Raw genomic sequence first — 16,087 nt, forward strand, 5'->3', positions numbered from 1 at the left:
TACACTCTGTTGTCAAAACGCACCTGAATCACAATTACCCGAAGCAAGACAGGGCAGCCCACTAAAAGCCCAAGTTCACATCCAAACCCCCCAATGTCACAGCAACTGTGCCCCAGGAGGCTTTTCAATGACTGCTAAGAAGCTGCACACGTGACTCGTGGCCGTGACCTCTTCTCATGGCCCCCTTTTCCACTCGCACACTCTATTAACAAGCAACGCTGCAGATCAGTGGGGTCACACCTCCGGCTGCACAAGGGAACCAGCTGGAGAACTTTTAAAAGGTGAGGACTCCTGGGCCTCACCCCACACCCGATAGAAACTTGGAGGGTGGGGGGGCCAGCATTGCCTTTTTTAAAAAAAGGCCCACATGATTCTGACGTGCGTTCAGGATAAGTCGTGAATGCAGACTGTGGACAGCCGAGGGAGGGTCAGAGGGGTGAGGGGTCTCCAGGTGCATCGCTTCTTATTTTGTGCAACTCTCCCAAACAGACTGCAGTTAAGTGAGCGGAAAGGTGGCTCCCAACAGAGAGGAATCATGAGTCAAGGGAGCCGGGGTTTTTTGTGCAGAGGAAGTAGAATCGACCCGATCCTACATTACAGAGATGCTGTTGAGAACTTAAGAGAATGCCCGAAAACTGTCTGAATGGCATTGGTGAGAACTGCAACAAGGATATTCTCAGACTGCTTTTTTTTTTTTTTTCTTTTTTTTTTCTTTTTTTTGCGGTATGCAGGCCTCTCACTGTTGTGGCCTCTCCCGTTGCGGAGCACAGGCTCTGGACGCGCAGGCCCAGCGGCCATGGCTCACGGGCCTAGCTGCTCCGCGGCATGTGGGATCTTCCCGGACCGGGGCATGAACCCGTGTCTCCGGCATCGGCAGGCGGATTCTCAACCACTGCGCCACCAGGGAAGCCCTCAGACTGCTTTTTGATCCTGGGCCTCCTGAAAATCTCCAAGCTTCTGGTACCACCACCACCCCCTCTTCTCTTACCAGGGTCTAGTGGCACCAGCCCCATCGCCCGCGCATCCTCTGGCCTCACTTCCTCCAGCTCTCCGTCCAAATCTTCCTTCTGAACAGAGACGCTCCCTAACCAGCCTGTGTTCAAGAGCCGCCACCCACCTCATCCCGTGTGTTCCTACTCCTGTGTCCTGCATCACCGCCTGACGTTCTATCAGGTTTATATAGTGTCTGGGGCGTAAGCTTCATGAGTGCAGGATGTGTTTCCTAACTCAGGGCTATGCCCCGTACACCTAAGACAATGCCGGCACATCGTAGGTGCTCAATAGGCAGTGGCTGTTGAATCGGCATCTCTTCACCACTAAAATGGAATGAGGTGTCACGGGACTGGCCCCAGAATAAACAAGATGACGTGTGTGGGAGGAGGCGCGGGGTGTGCCATCACGGGGAGCACCCCCCAGGGGCGAGGAGGGAAGGAGGAAGCCAGATTTTATCACACGCTCCAGCAGGTGCTTTCCACCGTGTGGACGCTGCGTGCATCTGCACAAGAACCCTTCAGAGATTCCTACGCCCATCTGACGGGCTGAGAGCCCAGCCCAAGATTACAGCATGTCAGCGGCCAGCCCGGGGTTCAAACCTAGGCCCGGCTGACTCCAAGACTAGGTGCTTCCCACTGCATTCTGTAGCCTCCTGAGGTGGTCCTGCAAGAGGGTTAGAGGGACTCCACCGTGACAGCCTCTCACGCAACTTGCAATTCACAAAGCAGAGCTGTGCAGAAATGCTGAATTATGCTGCTCTGTTTGGGAGAACGTCCCACTCTTCACTGGAACACTGGTGACTGTAGACCCCCCGTGCCGGCCACTGCCATTTCTACCCGTCCTGGACGCTTGTGAAACAGACAAGAGGCTGGCAGTGTGGAAGGTTCTATGAGCCACCCCTGCCCTCCTCGGCGGGCCTGGAGGACGTACACAGGTCCCGGGTAACAGGACGGCAGTGCACGCCTCACTCTCCAGCACGGCAGCTCCTCTTCCTATGAGGTTCCTGCAGGGGTGGGGGACCCAGAGGTCTCATCAGGGTGCTTGGCGCCTCACACTGATGAAGCGTGAGGACAGACACACAGAGAAGATGCCAGAGCGGGGTAGGGGGGGGCGCCAGGCTCCATGAGGCAGGGACCCCGGCTGTCTGGTCCTTCACTGGAGCCCCAGGGCCCAGAGCACTGCCTGGCAGATGCCCAGCCAAATACTTGTTCAGTGAGTGAGCAGAGACGGGCTGTGATGAGAGACGGGATTTAACATTACGGGGAAACCAGTGCTGCTTGAGGTGAGTTATGCTATGTATCACCGCTTCCCTAACCTGAAATCAGCTAGGGCCTCTGAGATCTGGGAGAAACACGGTCCTCACCTGGAAAACTGCCTCAGCTTGGCTTCTATGCTCCGATGCCTCATGCACATCCTGGTTAAGGCCGAGCCAATCTCCCTGGTACCACCTGGAAAAGCAACAGAAGCAAACATGAGGGACAGAAGACAAGTAGGAATCACTGAGATCCTGCAAGAATTAAAAAACTAGCCAGGGCTCCCCTGGTGGCGCAGCGGTTGAGAATCCGCCTGCCGATGCAGGGGACGCGGGTTCGTGCCCCGATCCGGGAAGATCCCACATGCCGCGGAGCGGCTGGGCCCGTGAGCCATGGCCGCTGAGCCTGCGCGTCCGGAGCCTGTGCTCCGCAACGGGAGAGGCCACAGCAGTGAGAGGCCCGCGTACCGCAAAAAAAAAAAAAAAAAAAAAAAAACTAGCCAGATTTCACCATGTTATAAAACCCAAGCCACGGTCTTTCAGACTTCTCACCAAACTTGTGTACACAGACGTAAACATATATACATATGGCTACATATCTTGAAATCATCATCAAAACAAGAGCTACCTTTACCATACACGATACCCTCTAATATTTTCTATTCTGTTTCTTTTTTGTTTTTTTGATGCTGATTGTGACCCAGACGTTGATTTTAGAACCCACACATGGGTCTGAAAAATACTTCTCAAGGAAGATGATTAAAATAGTATCTGATATTTAGGGGAAAGCTGTAGTTTTGTTTTATTTTTTCCACTTCTGGCAAAATAATCCTCTTAGCATTATTCAGAACCACCAATGAAGCCAGTCCATAAAGCCACATATTCTAGAATACAAGTAATGTAGAGAAGAGCAGGGCTAAAGCAAGATGAAAGAGCAGGGTATTTTTTTTGATGGGTTTGGGTAACGCCAGAGAAAGAAGTCCTCAAACCCAGCAAATGTCCAGGAAATTGAAATACAGCTTAATGTTCCTGAAATTCTTGTCATACTTTTCCCTTCAGGCACACCCTTTTTCTAAGATTATTTTTGAAGTTCCCTTCCTTCCTCCCCTTAGAAACAATGCTTAAATCAGCATTTACTTGAGCGTGGAGGAGGGGGAAGCAGACTGTATCTACAGATGGTAACTCTGCACTGAGAGCTGGAAAGCACAATTATAAATGTTATGAAAACACTGGGGTTCATGAAATCAGAGGGAAAAGTGTCCCCAAAACCATTAAAAAAAATTTTTTTTTTAGACAAGGCTTTCAAGGGAAAGCACGGGAATTTATGGCAGGTTTAACCAAATCAAGTTAATAGGAAAAAAATTCTCTCCCCTATTAGTACTTGTGACATTATTATGGGCTGTATTTTCCACTCTGCCTTCTCTCCTAGAAATGCCAGTGCGCTGCTTCACTTTCACCTGTTTTCCATTTTATTCTGCAAAACTATCAGGTTTCCAGAACCAAAAAATAAATAATGGTGATACATATTTAATATTTCTATATTTTATTTTAGTCTGAAAAGAAGCCTTCTGGAGCAATTCTTCCATTCCTTTAAAACAGGGTTTCTCAAACTGAACCCTATTGACACATAGGGGCAGGATGATTCTTTGTTAGGGGGCCGTCCTTTGCACCGTAAGACGGTTTGCAGCATACCTGGCCTCAACCTACCAAAAGCCAGTAGCAGCCCCCCAGTCTGTGATATCCAAAAATGTTTCCAGACAGTACCAAGGGCTCCCTGGGGAGCAAACTCTCCCCCAGTTGAGAAGCACCTCTGTAAAAGAAACTGAGTAAGAATTAAAGGTCATCTGAGGCTGACTTACTAAATGGCCAGAAGTGTAAAATGTTGCCCTAGAGCTCCTGGCACCGGCCAGGAGTTAGTGACCACCGGAGCCTCACTATCTACACTGCAGCTTGCACCTCTCCACCCTGGAAGACCAGTAGAGGGCGCTGTTTTCACATGAGCCACTTGCCTTCTGGGCTCATTTCAGGTTCTTAAGACTTTATTGCTTATAATCAAGGACGAGGAACATGTAATCCGCAGGGAAATATCTCTTATTTTTCCTGGGCCTTCATTTAATTAAAAGTTAATAACCCGGCCACGCAAGGAAACTGGCACACTCATTCACAGCTGGTAAGAGTGTAAACTAGCACTTTTCTGGAGGGAAATTTGGCAGCATTTATCAAGAAATGCCTTAAAAACAAGCCCCCTCTTTGACCCAGCAATTCTACTCCTAGAAATTTTACCAGAGGAAAACAATGAAGGATGAGAGCAAATCTTTACCTATGAGGTCACTGAAATGTTGCTTACGGCAGTAAAAACTGGAAGTAACGTCCCATTCTAGGGAGCAGGCTGAATAAACCCTAGGACACAGCCACACAACGGACGAGCACGCAGTCACCCAAAGTGCTGGAGAGCGATGGTTCAGGTCCCAGGAAGTGAGTCGTTTGTAGAGACCTGAGGATGTGCTGGGCCCCGGGATGAGTGCTTTGCACACGTGAGCTCATTTAATCCTCCCAACAAGCCTAGGTGTGCTGGTGTTACTATCATCCCAGACAGGAAAAAAGCCTTCCGTAATTTGGCCAACGTCACCCTGCTAGTAAGTGGGATTCTATCCCAGGCCAAATCTACAGAGTCCATGCCTTTAACCACTCAGCACATGGCACTTACTACAGACAAAGGGAGATGGGAAAGGGCAGAGCCAAGAGCCCAAAACACTCCGCTAAGCTAACTCAACTACACGCTCTTATGGATGTTGAGGCTTTACCGTCCAGCTCTCAAATTTCTGTTCCGGAGCCTAGAACTGTTGAATTGGCACCACGGGAACTAAGCTCCAATCTTTGCTAATAAGCTGTTACACGGAACTAAGTGACCGAGAGCTGCTTTGTTAATTACCCATGAGTTTGCGTTTCCTCAAAATGAAATTCTGCAGTTGGAAAAGATCACCTCAAAGCTCAGCTCCCTAACCCCGTTTCTCTGTGCCCGGTTTCTTTTAGCTTCCCAGATATTTTCAGACATGGCCACTGGTCCTTTAGCATCCCCAGGAAAGCCCAAGGCTTCCCAGAAACAGCTGAACTGTGGGATGAGAACAAGCGGTTTCTAAACATGCTGTGTGCACCCACCACTGTGCTCTGCAGCACGGGGCTTTCTGTGAGAGAAGGAAATGAAGAACCGGAGCAAACTCCCAAATAGCAGTGTCTCTGTCCAAGCGGCACAAGGGCAGGAGACAGGCAGCTGACATCCTCCGTGGACCCCAGGACCCAACCATTAGAATTACTGCTGATCTCAGCCATGCAGGGCCCTCTAAAAATAGCTCTATCTATGGATGTGCTTCACAGGGTCTTCTCTTCCTGACCCTTGCTAAGAACTAAAAAAAAAAAAAAAAAAAAAAAAAAAAAAAAATCAGCAGGTTTGAAAAAGCTTCAGAGGAAGCTGACTTTAGTTACAATGCCAGAGCAGACATCTGGAAGAGCTCTGAGCTGACAGAGAGAATATTTATGGAATCAAATGACTGCGATGTACTCAGCAGCTTGCGAGTAAGGACAAGATCTTACTTGTTTTCTGTTTTCCCTGCACCCGGCACTGGTACAGACTGAAGAAACCAACATGGACCACCTGGAGAGCATTTTTTGGCTATACCTGGAGGCGGAGCAAGGGACCGGGTTTGTCTTTCGTTTAACACATAAACATTTGTGTATCATCTGTGGCACACAATAGAAGACTCAAAATAAATACAAGATCCTTATTATCTTACAAAAGGTATATACTGATTCAAGGTCAGCCCGGAGAAACAATGGTGTATTGGTTTTTCTTAAATTGCGGTATAGCTGATGTACCATGTTGTGTTAGTTTCTGGGGTACGGCAAAGTGATTCATATCTATATATTCTTTTTGAGATTCTTCTCCATTATAGGTTATTACAAGATATTGAATGTAGTTTCCTGTGCTATACAGCAGGACCTTGTTGTTTATCTAATTTTCTATTGTTGCTGTAATAAATTACCACAAATTTAAATTTATTTAAATTTTAAATATATTAAATTTAAATTTATAAATATTTTAATTTAAAGCAGCACACATTTATTATCTTACAGTTCTGGAAACTGGAAGTCCAAAATCAATTTCTCTAGGCTAAAATCAAGGTGTCAGGAGGACTTCGTTCCTCTGGTGCCCAGAGACTCTGCTTCCTTGCCTCTTCCAGCTTCTACCGTCCGCCTGCATTCCTTGGCTCCGGGCACCTTCCTCCACGTTCAAAGTCAGTGGTGTCACAACTTCAGTCTTCTCTAACCTCTCCTTCTGTCCTCACATCTTCTCTGACTCTGATCCTCCTTCCTCCTTCTTATAAGAACTCTTGTGCTGTACTGGACCCACCTTAATACTCCAAGATAATCTGCCCCATCTCAAGATCCTTAGCTGAATCATATCTGCAAAGCCCCTCTTGTCACGTACGGTAACGTACTCACAGGTTCTGGGGTTGAGGACGTGGGTATCGGGGGGGGGGGGCATTATTCTGCCTACCGAAGATGAACAGGAGTTGTTAATTTGGGGAGAGCGCACGGGGCACCATGGTCCACTCTCCAGAGTCCATCCATCTATTCCTCTCCAGAGGATTAATCGGGGCCAGTGATCCAATGCCATCCTCTTTGGCAGTGGCTGGTTCAGGGATGAGACAAAGATGGAGAGGTTGATGGGGAGGCCTTTGGGGAAAAATGTCCCTATGTCCCTGATCTTTTTTTAAAAATAAAATTATTTATTTATTTATTTTTGGCTGTGTTGGGTCTTCGTTGCTGTGCACGGGCTTCAGTAGTTGTGGCATACAGGCTCAGTGGTTGTGGCACGCGGGCTCTAGAGCGTGGGCTCAGTAGTTGTGGTGCACAGGCTTAGTTGCTCTGCGGCACGTGGGATCTTCCCAGACAAGGGCTCAAACCTGCTTTCTGGCTGTCCACTGTTCCTCCCCCCCCACCCCGGCAAAGCCTGACACGGCTACACCCTCCAGACTGCCACCTGCCACAGTGGCTTTGCAGACAGAGGCAGGCCGGTGGCATCCATCAAGTGGCATTGCCCACCCCTCCATGCTGCCTCACTTGCAGGTGGCGTCCATCTCCCCACACAGCGGAGGACTAATGGGCAGGCCATCTTGGGGTTTCCAGTGTGCAGGTGGTGAACGAGACTTGAAAAGCTGTTCTTTCAGGCTCAGCTTCTGCTGCAGGAGGGAGGGGTCAGGGCTGGAGGAAGCGAGGTGTAAGAAGTGCCCAGGTGGAAGCGCACGGCTACGATAAGGTGCTGTGCATCTTGGCCACCCCTCTGAGTGCTGATGTTGTTGGGAGGCTAATTAAGAATCAGACGGCACCCCTGGACGGGAAAGTGCTCTCTGAAACCTCTGCAGGGGAGAGGGTCACAGGGACAGGCCCACCCCGGGCAGGTCCTGACCTCAGCCCTGCTGACATTTTGGACCAGATCCGTCTTTGCTGAGGGAGCTGTCCTGGGCACCGGAGGATGTTTTGGTCAGCCCTCCCCCGCGCAAGTCAAGTCGACCAGAAATGTCTCCAGACACTGTCAATCGTCCCCTGGGTGCAAGATCGCCCCCGTTGAGAAGCACTGGCCTAGGGGAACATGTGTCCACCCACGAGGATGGGTCGCTGATTCCGGTGCCGGACCTCGGGAAGCCTCAACTGATACGCTCCACTGTCACGGCAGCTGCTATGGGAGCTATTAGCTGGCTGCCCAGCCCCAGCTTCACAACCTCAGACAGGCAACTCCTGTCCCCACAATGAAGAAAAGATTCCACTTGCCACTAGGGACACACCGATTTCAGAATACAAAACTGACATTCCCCACGAAGTCAATAGGCACAAACTCCCTCACCCACAGACTTAGGGACACAGGAATTCAACCAGAGGCAGAATGTGTTCAAGTCCAGAATACGAGAATACCCAAAGGATGACGAAAGAGCCCAAAGCCCATGGCAGGCAGAATCTAAGCACAGAAGTCCCACTATCTGTATGGTTAGGAGAATTCCTCTGTGAGGCCAACAAGAGGCAGGGGAGTAAGACATTGACCTCAAACCACTCAATGGCTTGTGACTTCTCCCGGGACACCAGCCAGCGATGCACTGTCAGCCCCGAAGTGTCTCTGAAAATCTGTGACTCTGGACACCAAACAGGCATCAAGCACACCTAACCTGACAGGCCCTCTCTTCCTGTGGATATGTGAAACTGCTTGCTGCACCCAGTTGCTTAGAAGTTTAAAAGATCTAGGAGAGGTGGCCACGTTCCCAGGCACATAACCACCAAACATACCAAACATCAAATACAACTGTAGGTTGCCCCATGACATATTTTTATCAGAAATCTTTTTCCAAAACATATGTTTATCCACACCCAATCTTACCTGCTGAGGTGTAAGTGGGCCCCCTCGCCTGTCCATTGACCCCCAGAAGAGTCCTGGGGGCACCTTAGCAGCTGTATCCCACCCTCTCTCTCCTCCGTGCCACACACCTGGGTGACAGGCAGACCCTAAGCAGCCTGCAAGCCGCAGAGCGTCCAAAGCAGCCGCTTTCCCACTGTGGCTGACTTGGAGTCTTGGCACAAACTCCTTGGCGTCTCCCGAATTCGCCTGAGGGTCAGGAGGAGAAGCAGTAGAGCCAAGGGGTTAAGAGCTTGGCTCTGAAATCAGACAATGTGGAATCAAAGCCCAGCTCCCCCGTTCACCAACTGCGTGACCTCGGGAAGGGTCTAACTTGCTTAGATTCAAATGTTGATAACTGTACTCCCCCCAAAATGGTTATGCCAATTGGTGTTTCATGTCATCTTCGTTGCATAGAAATACCACATCCCAAATGCATCATCTGTAACTTCTAGTTAGGGCTTCTTGTGAAACAATCCGAGGTATCCTAGATTTTTTTGTTGTTTGTTTTTTACGATTTTTGTCCCCAATCTTTTACAACTGCCTCATCCATATTTAATTTGACGGCAATATATATTTTTTTGAAAAGCAACTTGCTTTTACCTTTCTAAACATTCCACTTATTCTGCAGAAACAACCAATCTTGATTTTCACACTCCTATCCCAAAGATTTATGTACCTTATAATCAAATAATGTAAAGACATACAATCGGCATATACAGGTTTGGGAACACGCACAACTGACCCTTGGTTAAGCTGACAGCTCGGGTAGAAGAAGTGTTTGCACACAGAGAGAAGCCTACTTAGCTTCGAGCTTGTTGCAGGCAGGGGTTGGTATCTTTTATAGAGAAAATAAAGAGCCCTGGTTACATGGATGGGCCAATTAAGTAGGGCTTTGATGTAGCGATAATCAGCCAAGTCCTACAAAAAGGAGAAGGCCAGAGTAATTAACTCAGGCCTGGTTGGAGCGTCCATCCACAACGGTGCGTTAGCCAGCGTGTGACAGCCCTCACTTCTCCTGCAACTAACAGCGCCCTTCCCCGAGGAGCTAGCTGATGGGTACACAGAAGGCAAGGTAAGAGTACAAAGGAACAAAGCCAGAATTGTTCCACTGGGGCTCAGGGTGGGCCCAAATGTGCCATACTGGCATACTGATTATTTTGAATTAAAGTTACTTAAGAAATGGCCAATGCAAGAGGGACACTCTGACCCTCCTTTCTGTCTCCCTGAAAGCAGGAAAGACACCTCTCATGTGAAAGGTGCCCTCCCTGCATCCGAAAGGAGAAGTCCACCCTTTTGGCCAGAGAGGGGAATGCAGGCCAAGAAACCTTGTTACTTCTTTCATTTACTACGCCAAAACCAAACTCTGTTTAGATTCTTCCCTAATTGGGCACACAAAACCTACATTGTTTTGTCCTGTCAATTTCTTACAAATTTATTGGGTTTTCTGTCTTAAAAGTCTCAACGTTGCCTGCTTTGGCCCTTTTGTTGCTCCCATTTCTATGAGACCTCCATGCACACGAATTAAAATGTGTGTCTTTCTCCTGCTAATCTGTCTTGTGTCAATTTTATTATTAGTGCAGCCACAAGAACTCAAGATAGGTAGAGGGGGGGATCTTCCACCTCCTTGACAGTTCCTTCTTCCCAAACGTCTTCGAAGACGAAAGGCCAAGGAGTAGTCCAGAGGGCCCGCCGGGGGAGGACCTCCTCCTTATCAGCAGTTATGCACCAACCAAGCGGTCATTTGATGGAACTCAAAGCTGTAGCGCCGAGAGGTTCACGGTCAAGCAACTGCAGTGAAGTCCATCTCTCGGTGGCCCACACCTTCCTGGCTAACCAGCTTAAAGGTGCCCCCAGCCCGAGATCTCTCTTTGTTGTTTATTTTCATGTCACAAAGCTCAAGACCGCTGCGTCATCAGCCTCCTACTAACAAAGAATGGAAAGGAAAGTTCCCATGGAATCCAGGACCACTTCCGCAATCACCTGCGTCAGGTTGTGGGTTCAGCAAACAAGGAAAGAACGTCTCACTCTCCTTCCTCTCAAGCCCCTGCCCCCAGAGCCCAGAACCCTGAAACGTCAGGTGTCTTTTCACCTTGACGGCAGGCAAGAGGGCTGCCTGGGCAGCGCATCACAGGAGCCATGTCTGCGTGTAGCAGCCGCCACTCTGGCCGGCCCGGCGGGCACACCATCTGCCAGCCCGGGGGGCGACGGGGGCCCCCACGGTTCCGCAACCGCCACGCCAGCGTCACGCCCGACGGTGAAGCCAGTGTGCTCAGGGATGCTTTCATTTCACAGGCTTAAGTGCTGGTACACGGACTGCGAAAGGTAGAGTTGAGAGAGTCTCAAAGTGGCACCTGGATGTGAGCCTGAATTCTGAGAATAAAGAAGGGAACTCAATGCTGATGCCCGAAGAGGCTAAACCATGACGCCCAGCTAACAAAGACCACACTTTCCCCAAATGTTCAGTCCAAGGGACTGAGTCCAAAAGGCCATTAGATGGACCCCTACAGTGAGACCAACAACAGGGTCAGCAGGGAGCCCTCGGGCACTCCAGGCAGGGGACCAGCAGGACCTCAGGTGGAGGCTGGCACACCTGCTTGAGGTTCTAGGCAGCGCATCTCCCAGGTGACCCCCAGGCTGGATTAGATGAGCCCCCTTTACCGCTGTAAGAAAAATGATCTCATGGCAGCTGGGACGCTGGAGGAGAGACAAGGGGCGTTGCCATATTCCACAAACACGACTGTGTTCGACGCTACTGTGGTCTGACTCTTGGACTCTCAGTGGAGGAGACAACCCCTGCCCTCCTGGGATGCAGCTCACCTAGACTCGGAAGCCACAGATTTCAGGGTGACCTTAGGGCTGGGAGGTGCCTCGGAAAACTCACGAAGCAACAGACCAGTGGTTCCTTACTGCTGGGCACCCAACGCTTGCCTTTAATGAGCAGAGACGCTCCGGATGGCCCTCAGGAGTCCCTCCCTCACGGCCGTTTCTCTTGCTCAGGGAAATGCATCCGTGTCCTGCACTGTGTCCCCGTGAGAAGGCCGGTTCCTGTCGGGGGCACTGTCATTTTCATTAAAGGTCTAAGGAGGCACTCAGGGTATGAAGAATATCAAAAATACAAACTGTTTCTTCTGGCTTCCTCATCATTTTATGTTTATTCTTGGCCGCAGACAGAGGGACAGCGGAGAGGTGGCACCATTTTAATGCCCTGTATCTGTTTAACTACAGGGAGGGAAGGGAAAGGGATAAACAACTAGTTCCTGGTATTAACGAGTTATCATACGGACCACCTATCATTTATATCTGCCATTCAGTAGAGACACTGGTCGTCCATAAATCACTGAAGAATGTCCAAATACCTTATGCTAGTCCCTAAAATGATTTCAAAACTATCCAAACATTTCTGCATGTGCTATTTAAATCACCGAAATATTCTTGCAACAAATACACAATTTGATCTCAAGGCAACGAACGAATGAGAAACATGAATAATATTTTAAGCAGTGGAAGGATCTGTCCCTTTGTCTTCAGAGGGTTACTTAGGACAAAAGTGGAAAAACGTAAAAGATTTTCAAAAATAAACCCGGAAAGCTCCTGGACAAAGGAAGCCTGACTTCCCTTTTGCTACAATGGCAGTCCTAACATGCTTCCATCCTCAAGGAAGAGAAAAACATGCCGAGCTTCCTGTTCAGAAACTGTATTCCTGGGCTACTGTATGCGGCTGAGATATGTGGGACAATCCAGCTAGCGTTCACGGGACACCTAATACTGCGCATGCGGCAAATGCTGGGGAGGATGAGCCAGAGGTTTGCGGAAGACGCCTTTGTGCCCACACGCGGGGTGGGAGATACTGCAAACTGTTATCAGCTGACAACCTTTCAGCCAATCTCACACTTCCCAGCTTCTCCCACTTCACGACTTTTCAAAAAGCAGAGGAAACAAGAAAGAAAAAAAAAAAAAAAAAACTACACACAGTCCCACCACCATCTGGTGGCTTCAGACCAGCGAGAACGAGCTTCTGGCAGGCACGGTACTGGCAGCCACAAAGACCAATATTCCTCTTCTTATGTTGCTATTTCAAAAGCAAAGTGAGAATGGTAATATGGAAACACAAAAACACGGACATGCTCCCACTTCTAGGAAAAACCCTAGTAGGAGCAAAGGCATTCCGACAGGGACTCTCCACCTTCGTTTCTGATGGAATGGCGCCTGGTTGAAAAGTACTGCGGGAGTGTCACCTGGGAAATGCCGCCGGCTCCCCGACATCTGCCGCCATGAACTCCCGCTGCCAGGGTCTGCCTCTGCTGCACGGGTGCAGAAAGATGCTCTCGCTGGAGCCAGGCCTGAGCAACTCGAGAACGCCAACGCGTGCCAGCCAAGCAGATGTGGGTTGATGTGTAAAACCACACGTCGTTTTCTGAGCTCATGAAATTGAACTGTCAGGCAGATAAGATGCTCACAGCCACTGATCTGAGCATTACCTCCCAGGCGGCTTTCAGGGATAAATCTCAAGGTGGCTTGAGGAATATGGAAGCAGAGGAGGGCAGTTCGTGTTTTAGGGGGTCAGAGTTAAGAGCCTGAGGCACCCATCTCCCCCAAAGGGCTGAGACTCCAGAAAGCGAACCCTTGATGCCTCTTTAGCTCTTTAGCTTTAGCCGCTCCTCTGGCTCTGCTTCTGTTGGTGACCAGACCCCTTGTGACAGAGATTATCCTTAGGACCATTTATCCTAAAACCTCCAGTATCTAGAGTCAGGTTACCCTTGTGTGTTGCTGGCCTAAGAGCTACTCTACTGTTTTAAGGGGCTTCTGTACCTCCCTGAACTACGCCAGAATGTGCTGACTTCACCATCTCTCAGGAAGCAATCTTGCTGCTTTCCAAATTGTTAAGAGTAGCTACCATTTACTGAGCGTTGGCCATCCACCAGGCACTTGCAAGCACACTGTATTCAATTTTTTAAATCTCATGATACTCCTTCTACAGGTATCATTGTAAGGTAAGGATTATTATCCTCATTTTACAGATGAGGACAAGGGGGCTCAGAGAAGTTAAGTAATTTGCCCCCGGTTGCACAGAAGAATTCAGGATTTGCATCCAGGGCTGAGTCCATAGTTAGAACTTTTAACCATCTGTGAAGACATCTCACTGTTGCTAACGTGTACCAACATATCTGGCGGAGGGGAAGTTGGGTTTTTGCTCTCCAGCCCCATCCTGTGATTGAAGGAAAATAAAGACCCTGCCACCCAGACGTCTGTGTTATCAGCCAGACTTAAACCACACGGCCGCCACTTCAACTGTGTGTGAGCAGGCTGGTCTGCGTGCAAGGTCCTGGGATCGGGTGGGCATGGGCTGTCTCGGCAGGCCTCACCTCCTGCAAGCTTCCTGGGGCACTGGGGTGGCTATGTATTCGTGCAGAGGACCCTTCCCTACTTGCCAGAAGACTCTTTCCCCAAATCACCCTTTCAGCTACTGACCCATCCCAGGAAGGGCCGCCGAAGTATCGTTTCCCAGACACGGCCATCCCTTGGTTTTCTACAAACACTGTGTTTCTCATAAAACAGCACACGAAGCGCATCTCTTTGGACATAGTAGATGCTCAACAAACCTGACTAAGTGGGACCTGGCAGACATGCCAAGCTTCAAGTTCTAGGCCCGTAACGCTGGCTCTTCCCAATTCTCTTACTACATCTCCCTCCTCCCCACTCTTTTCTCCATCTCTACTCCACACCCCACCCATCCCTGTAATAAGGAACCCTTCAGGAGAGGATAAGATTTAAGATTCTAAGGGAAAAGTGGTTGCACTTAGGCCGAGACTACACCCATGGCACTGGAAATGCAGTCAGAGTTCCCCTTTGTAGCTACCTTCCTAGCCAAGTTCACTTAAGATCATTCAAAGAGACTTAATTACCATCTTCGTGTCTTCTTCCAATTTCTATTTCGAGTCATACCTTCCCCCAACGGTTTCTGAATGAACGTTTGGATGGTTTCTGACCTAAGAGTAATTGAAACTCTAACCCTGGTACAGCCAACAGGAGGCTCTCTTACTGCCAAAACCGAGAAAGCAGGGCTAAGGCTCCAGGTGGCAAGAAAGCAGCACCGTGACACAACCAACGCGCCCTTAGGACCCTACAAGCCAGGCCAGCCCTGACCTCCCATCCTCCATACAGGGTACAAACTGGTTTTAGTTCCTAGTTCCCCAACTGAGTCTCAAGGTCAAGCAGTAGTAACGTTGGGTCCAAAAACTATTCCTTTCCCCAGTTCCCTGAGAACTCCACCACCACGCAGACCGTGCCAGGCGAAATGCAGGTGGACCAGGAGTCCTGGACTGGGAGGAGAGGCACGTGGAACGTGACTGTTCACCGTGTCGCACGCCCATAGGACACGGGGGTTTTTGCTGGGACAGGCTCCTGCTGGTGAAGCTTCCCCACCCCTGCCAGATGTCTTCCTGCCAACAGAGAAATGGCAGCTCTGGGTCCAGAGAAAAGAGGAGGCTTGGGAGCATCAGACAACGTTTGAGGGCAAAGTGGCTCAATGGAAGCTGAGAGCGGGTCACCAAGTGGTCCTGGGTTCCCACTGGTCTCCATCCCTCCCCATGCCTGGGACAGTAAGAAGCTTGCAGAGGACTCAGTATAAAAAGGTGGGAGGGGGCTTTCCTGGTGGCGCAGTGGTTGAGAGTCCGCCTGCCGACGCAGGGGACGCGGGTTCGCGCCCCGGTCCGGGAAGATCCCACGTGCCGCGGAGCGCCTGGGCCCGTGAGCCGTGGCCACTGAGCCTGCGCGTCCGGAGCCTGCGCGTCCGGAGCCTGTGCTCCGCAAAGGGAGAGGCCGCGGTGGTGAGAGGGCCGCGTACCGCAAAAAAAAAAAAAAAAAAAAAAAAGGTGGGAGGGGAGTAATGTTTCTCCTCTGCCTTGCACAGGACCAGCAGCTCAGAGGCCTCCAGCACTGGCACTTAGGGATGGGATAATGGAGGGAAGGAGCGAATAAGGGGACCGGATGATCGCTAGCTCACCTCCCCGTTCCCATGCATATACACACGTTGTCACATTTGTAGCGCTGTTCTGGGTTTACTACTTCTTGGGCCCGTGTCCCCCATTGATAGGTGACCTCCAGAGACAGTTTCTGAACCACCCCTGAATTGCCAGTGTCTGGCAAGATACATGACCATCTTTGACTCAAGAGATATTTTGCAGATGAAGGAAACCAAAAAAGCAAAAAGCAAAAGTTTAATAATTGGATAATATCCTATTCTGAAGAGCTGAGCTAAATCTGAGCTCCCAGGAGAGGGTGCTAAGAGGTTCGTTATGAGTATTAGACTCACCCCTGGATCCACTCCGCCACGATGTGAAGACAAAAGGGAACAGGAGCTCTGGATGGAAAAGCTGTGAATTCTGGGAGTCCTGCCT

The 16,087-nt window shown here is 49.8% G+C and overlaps 1 protein-coding gene across 10 annotated transcripts in view; it reads right to left on the bottom strand.

Annotated features, from left to right (window-relative positions):
- The window catches only part of MTSS1 (MTSS I-BAR domain containing 1), a 157,407-nt gene that overhangs the window by 34,395 nt on the left and 106,925 nt on the right, over positions 1–16,087 (bottom strand). For all 10 annotated transcript variants that reach the window (XM_059043419.2, XM_067017470.1, XM_059043416.2 and 7 more), the window contains exon 4: positions 2,357–2,441. In XM_059043419.2, coding sequence (XP_058899402.1) covers positions 2,357–2,441 — 85 coding nt within the window. The remainder of the gene's footprint in view (positions 1–2,356; positions 2,442–16,087) is intronic.

This window comes from Kogia breviceps, chromosome 17 (assembly GCF_026419965.1).
Source record: "Kogia breviceps isolate mKogBre1 chromosome 17, mKogBre1 haplotype 1, whole genome shotgun sequence".
In the NCBI taxonomy this organism is placed as follows: Eukaryota; Metazoa; Chordata; class Mammalia; order Artiodactyla; family Physeteridae; genus Kogia; species Kogia breviceps.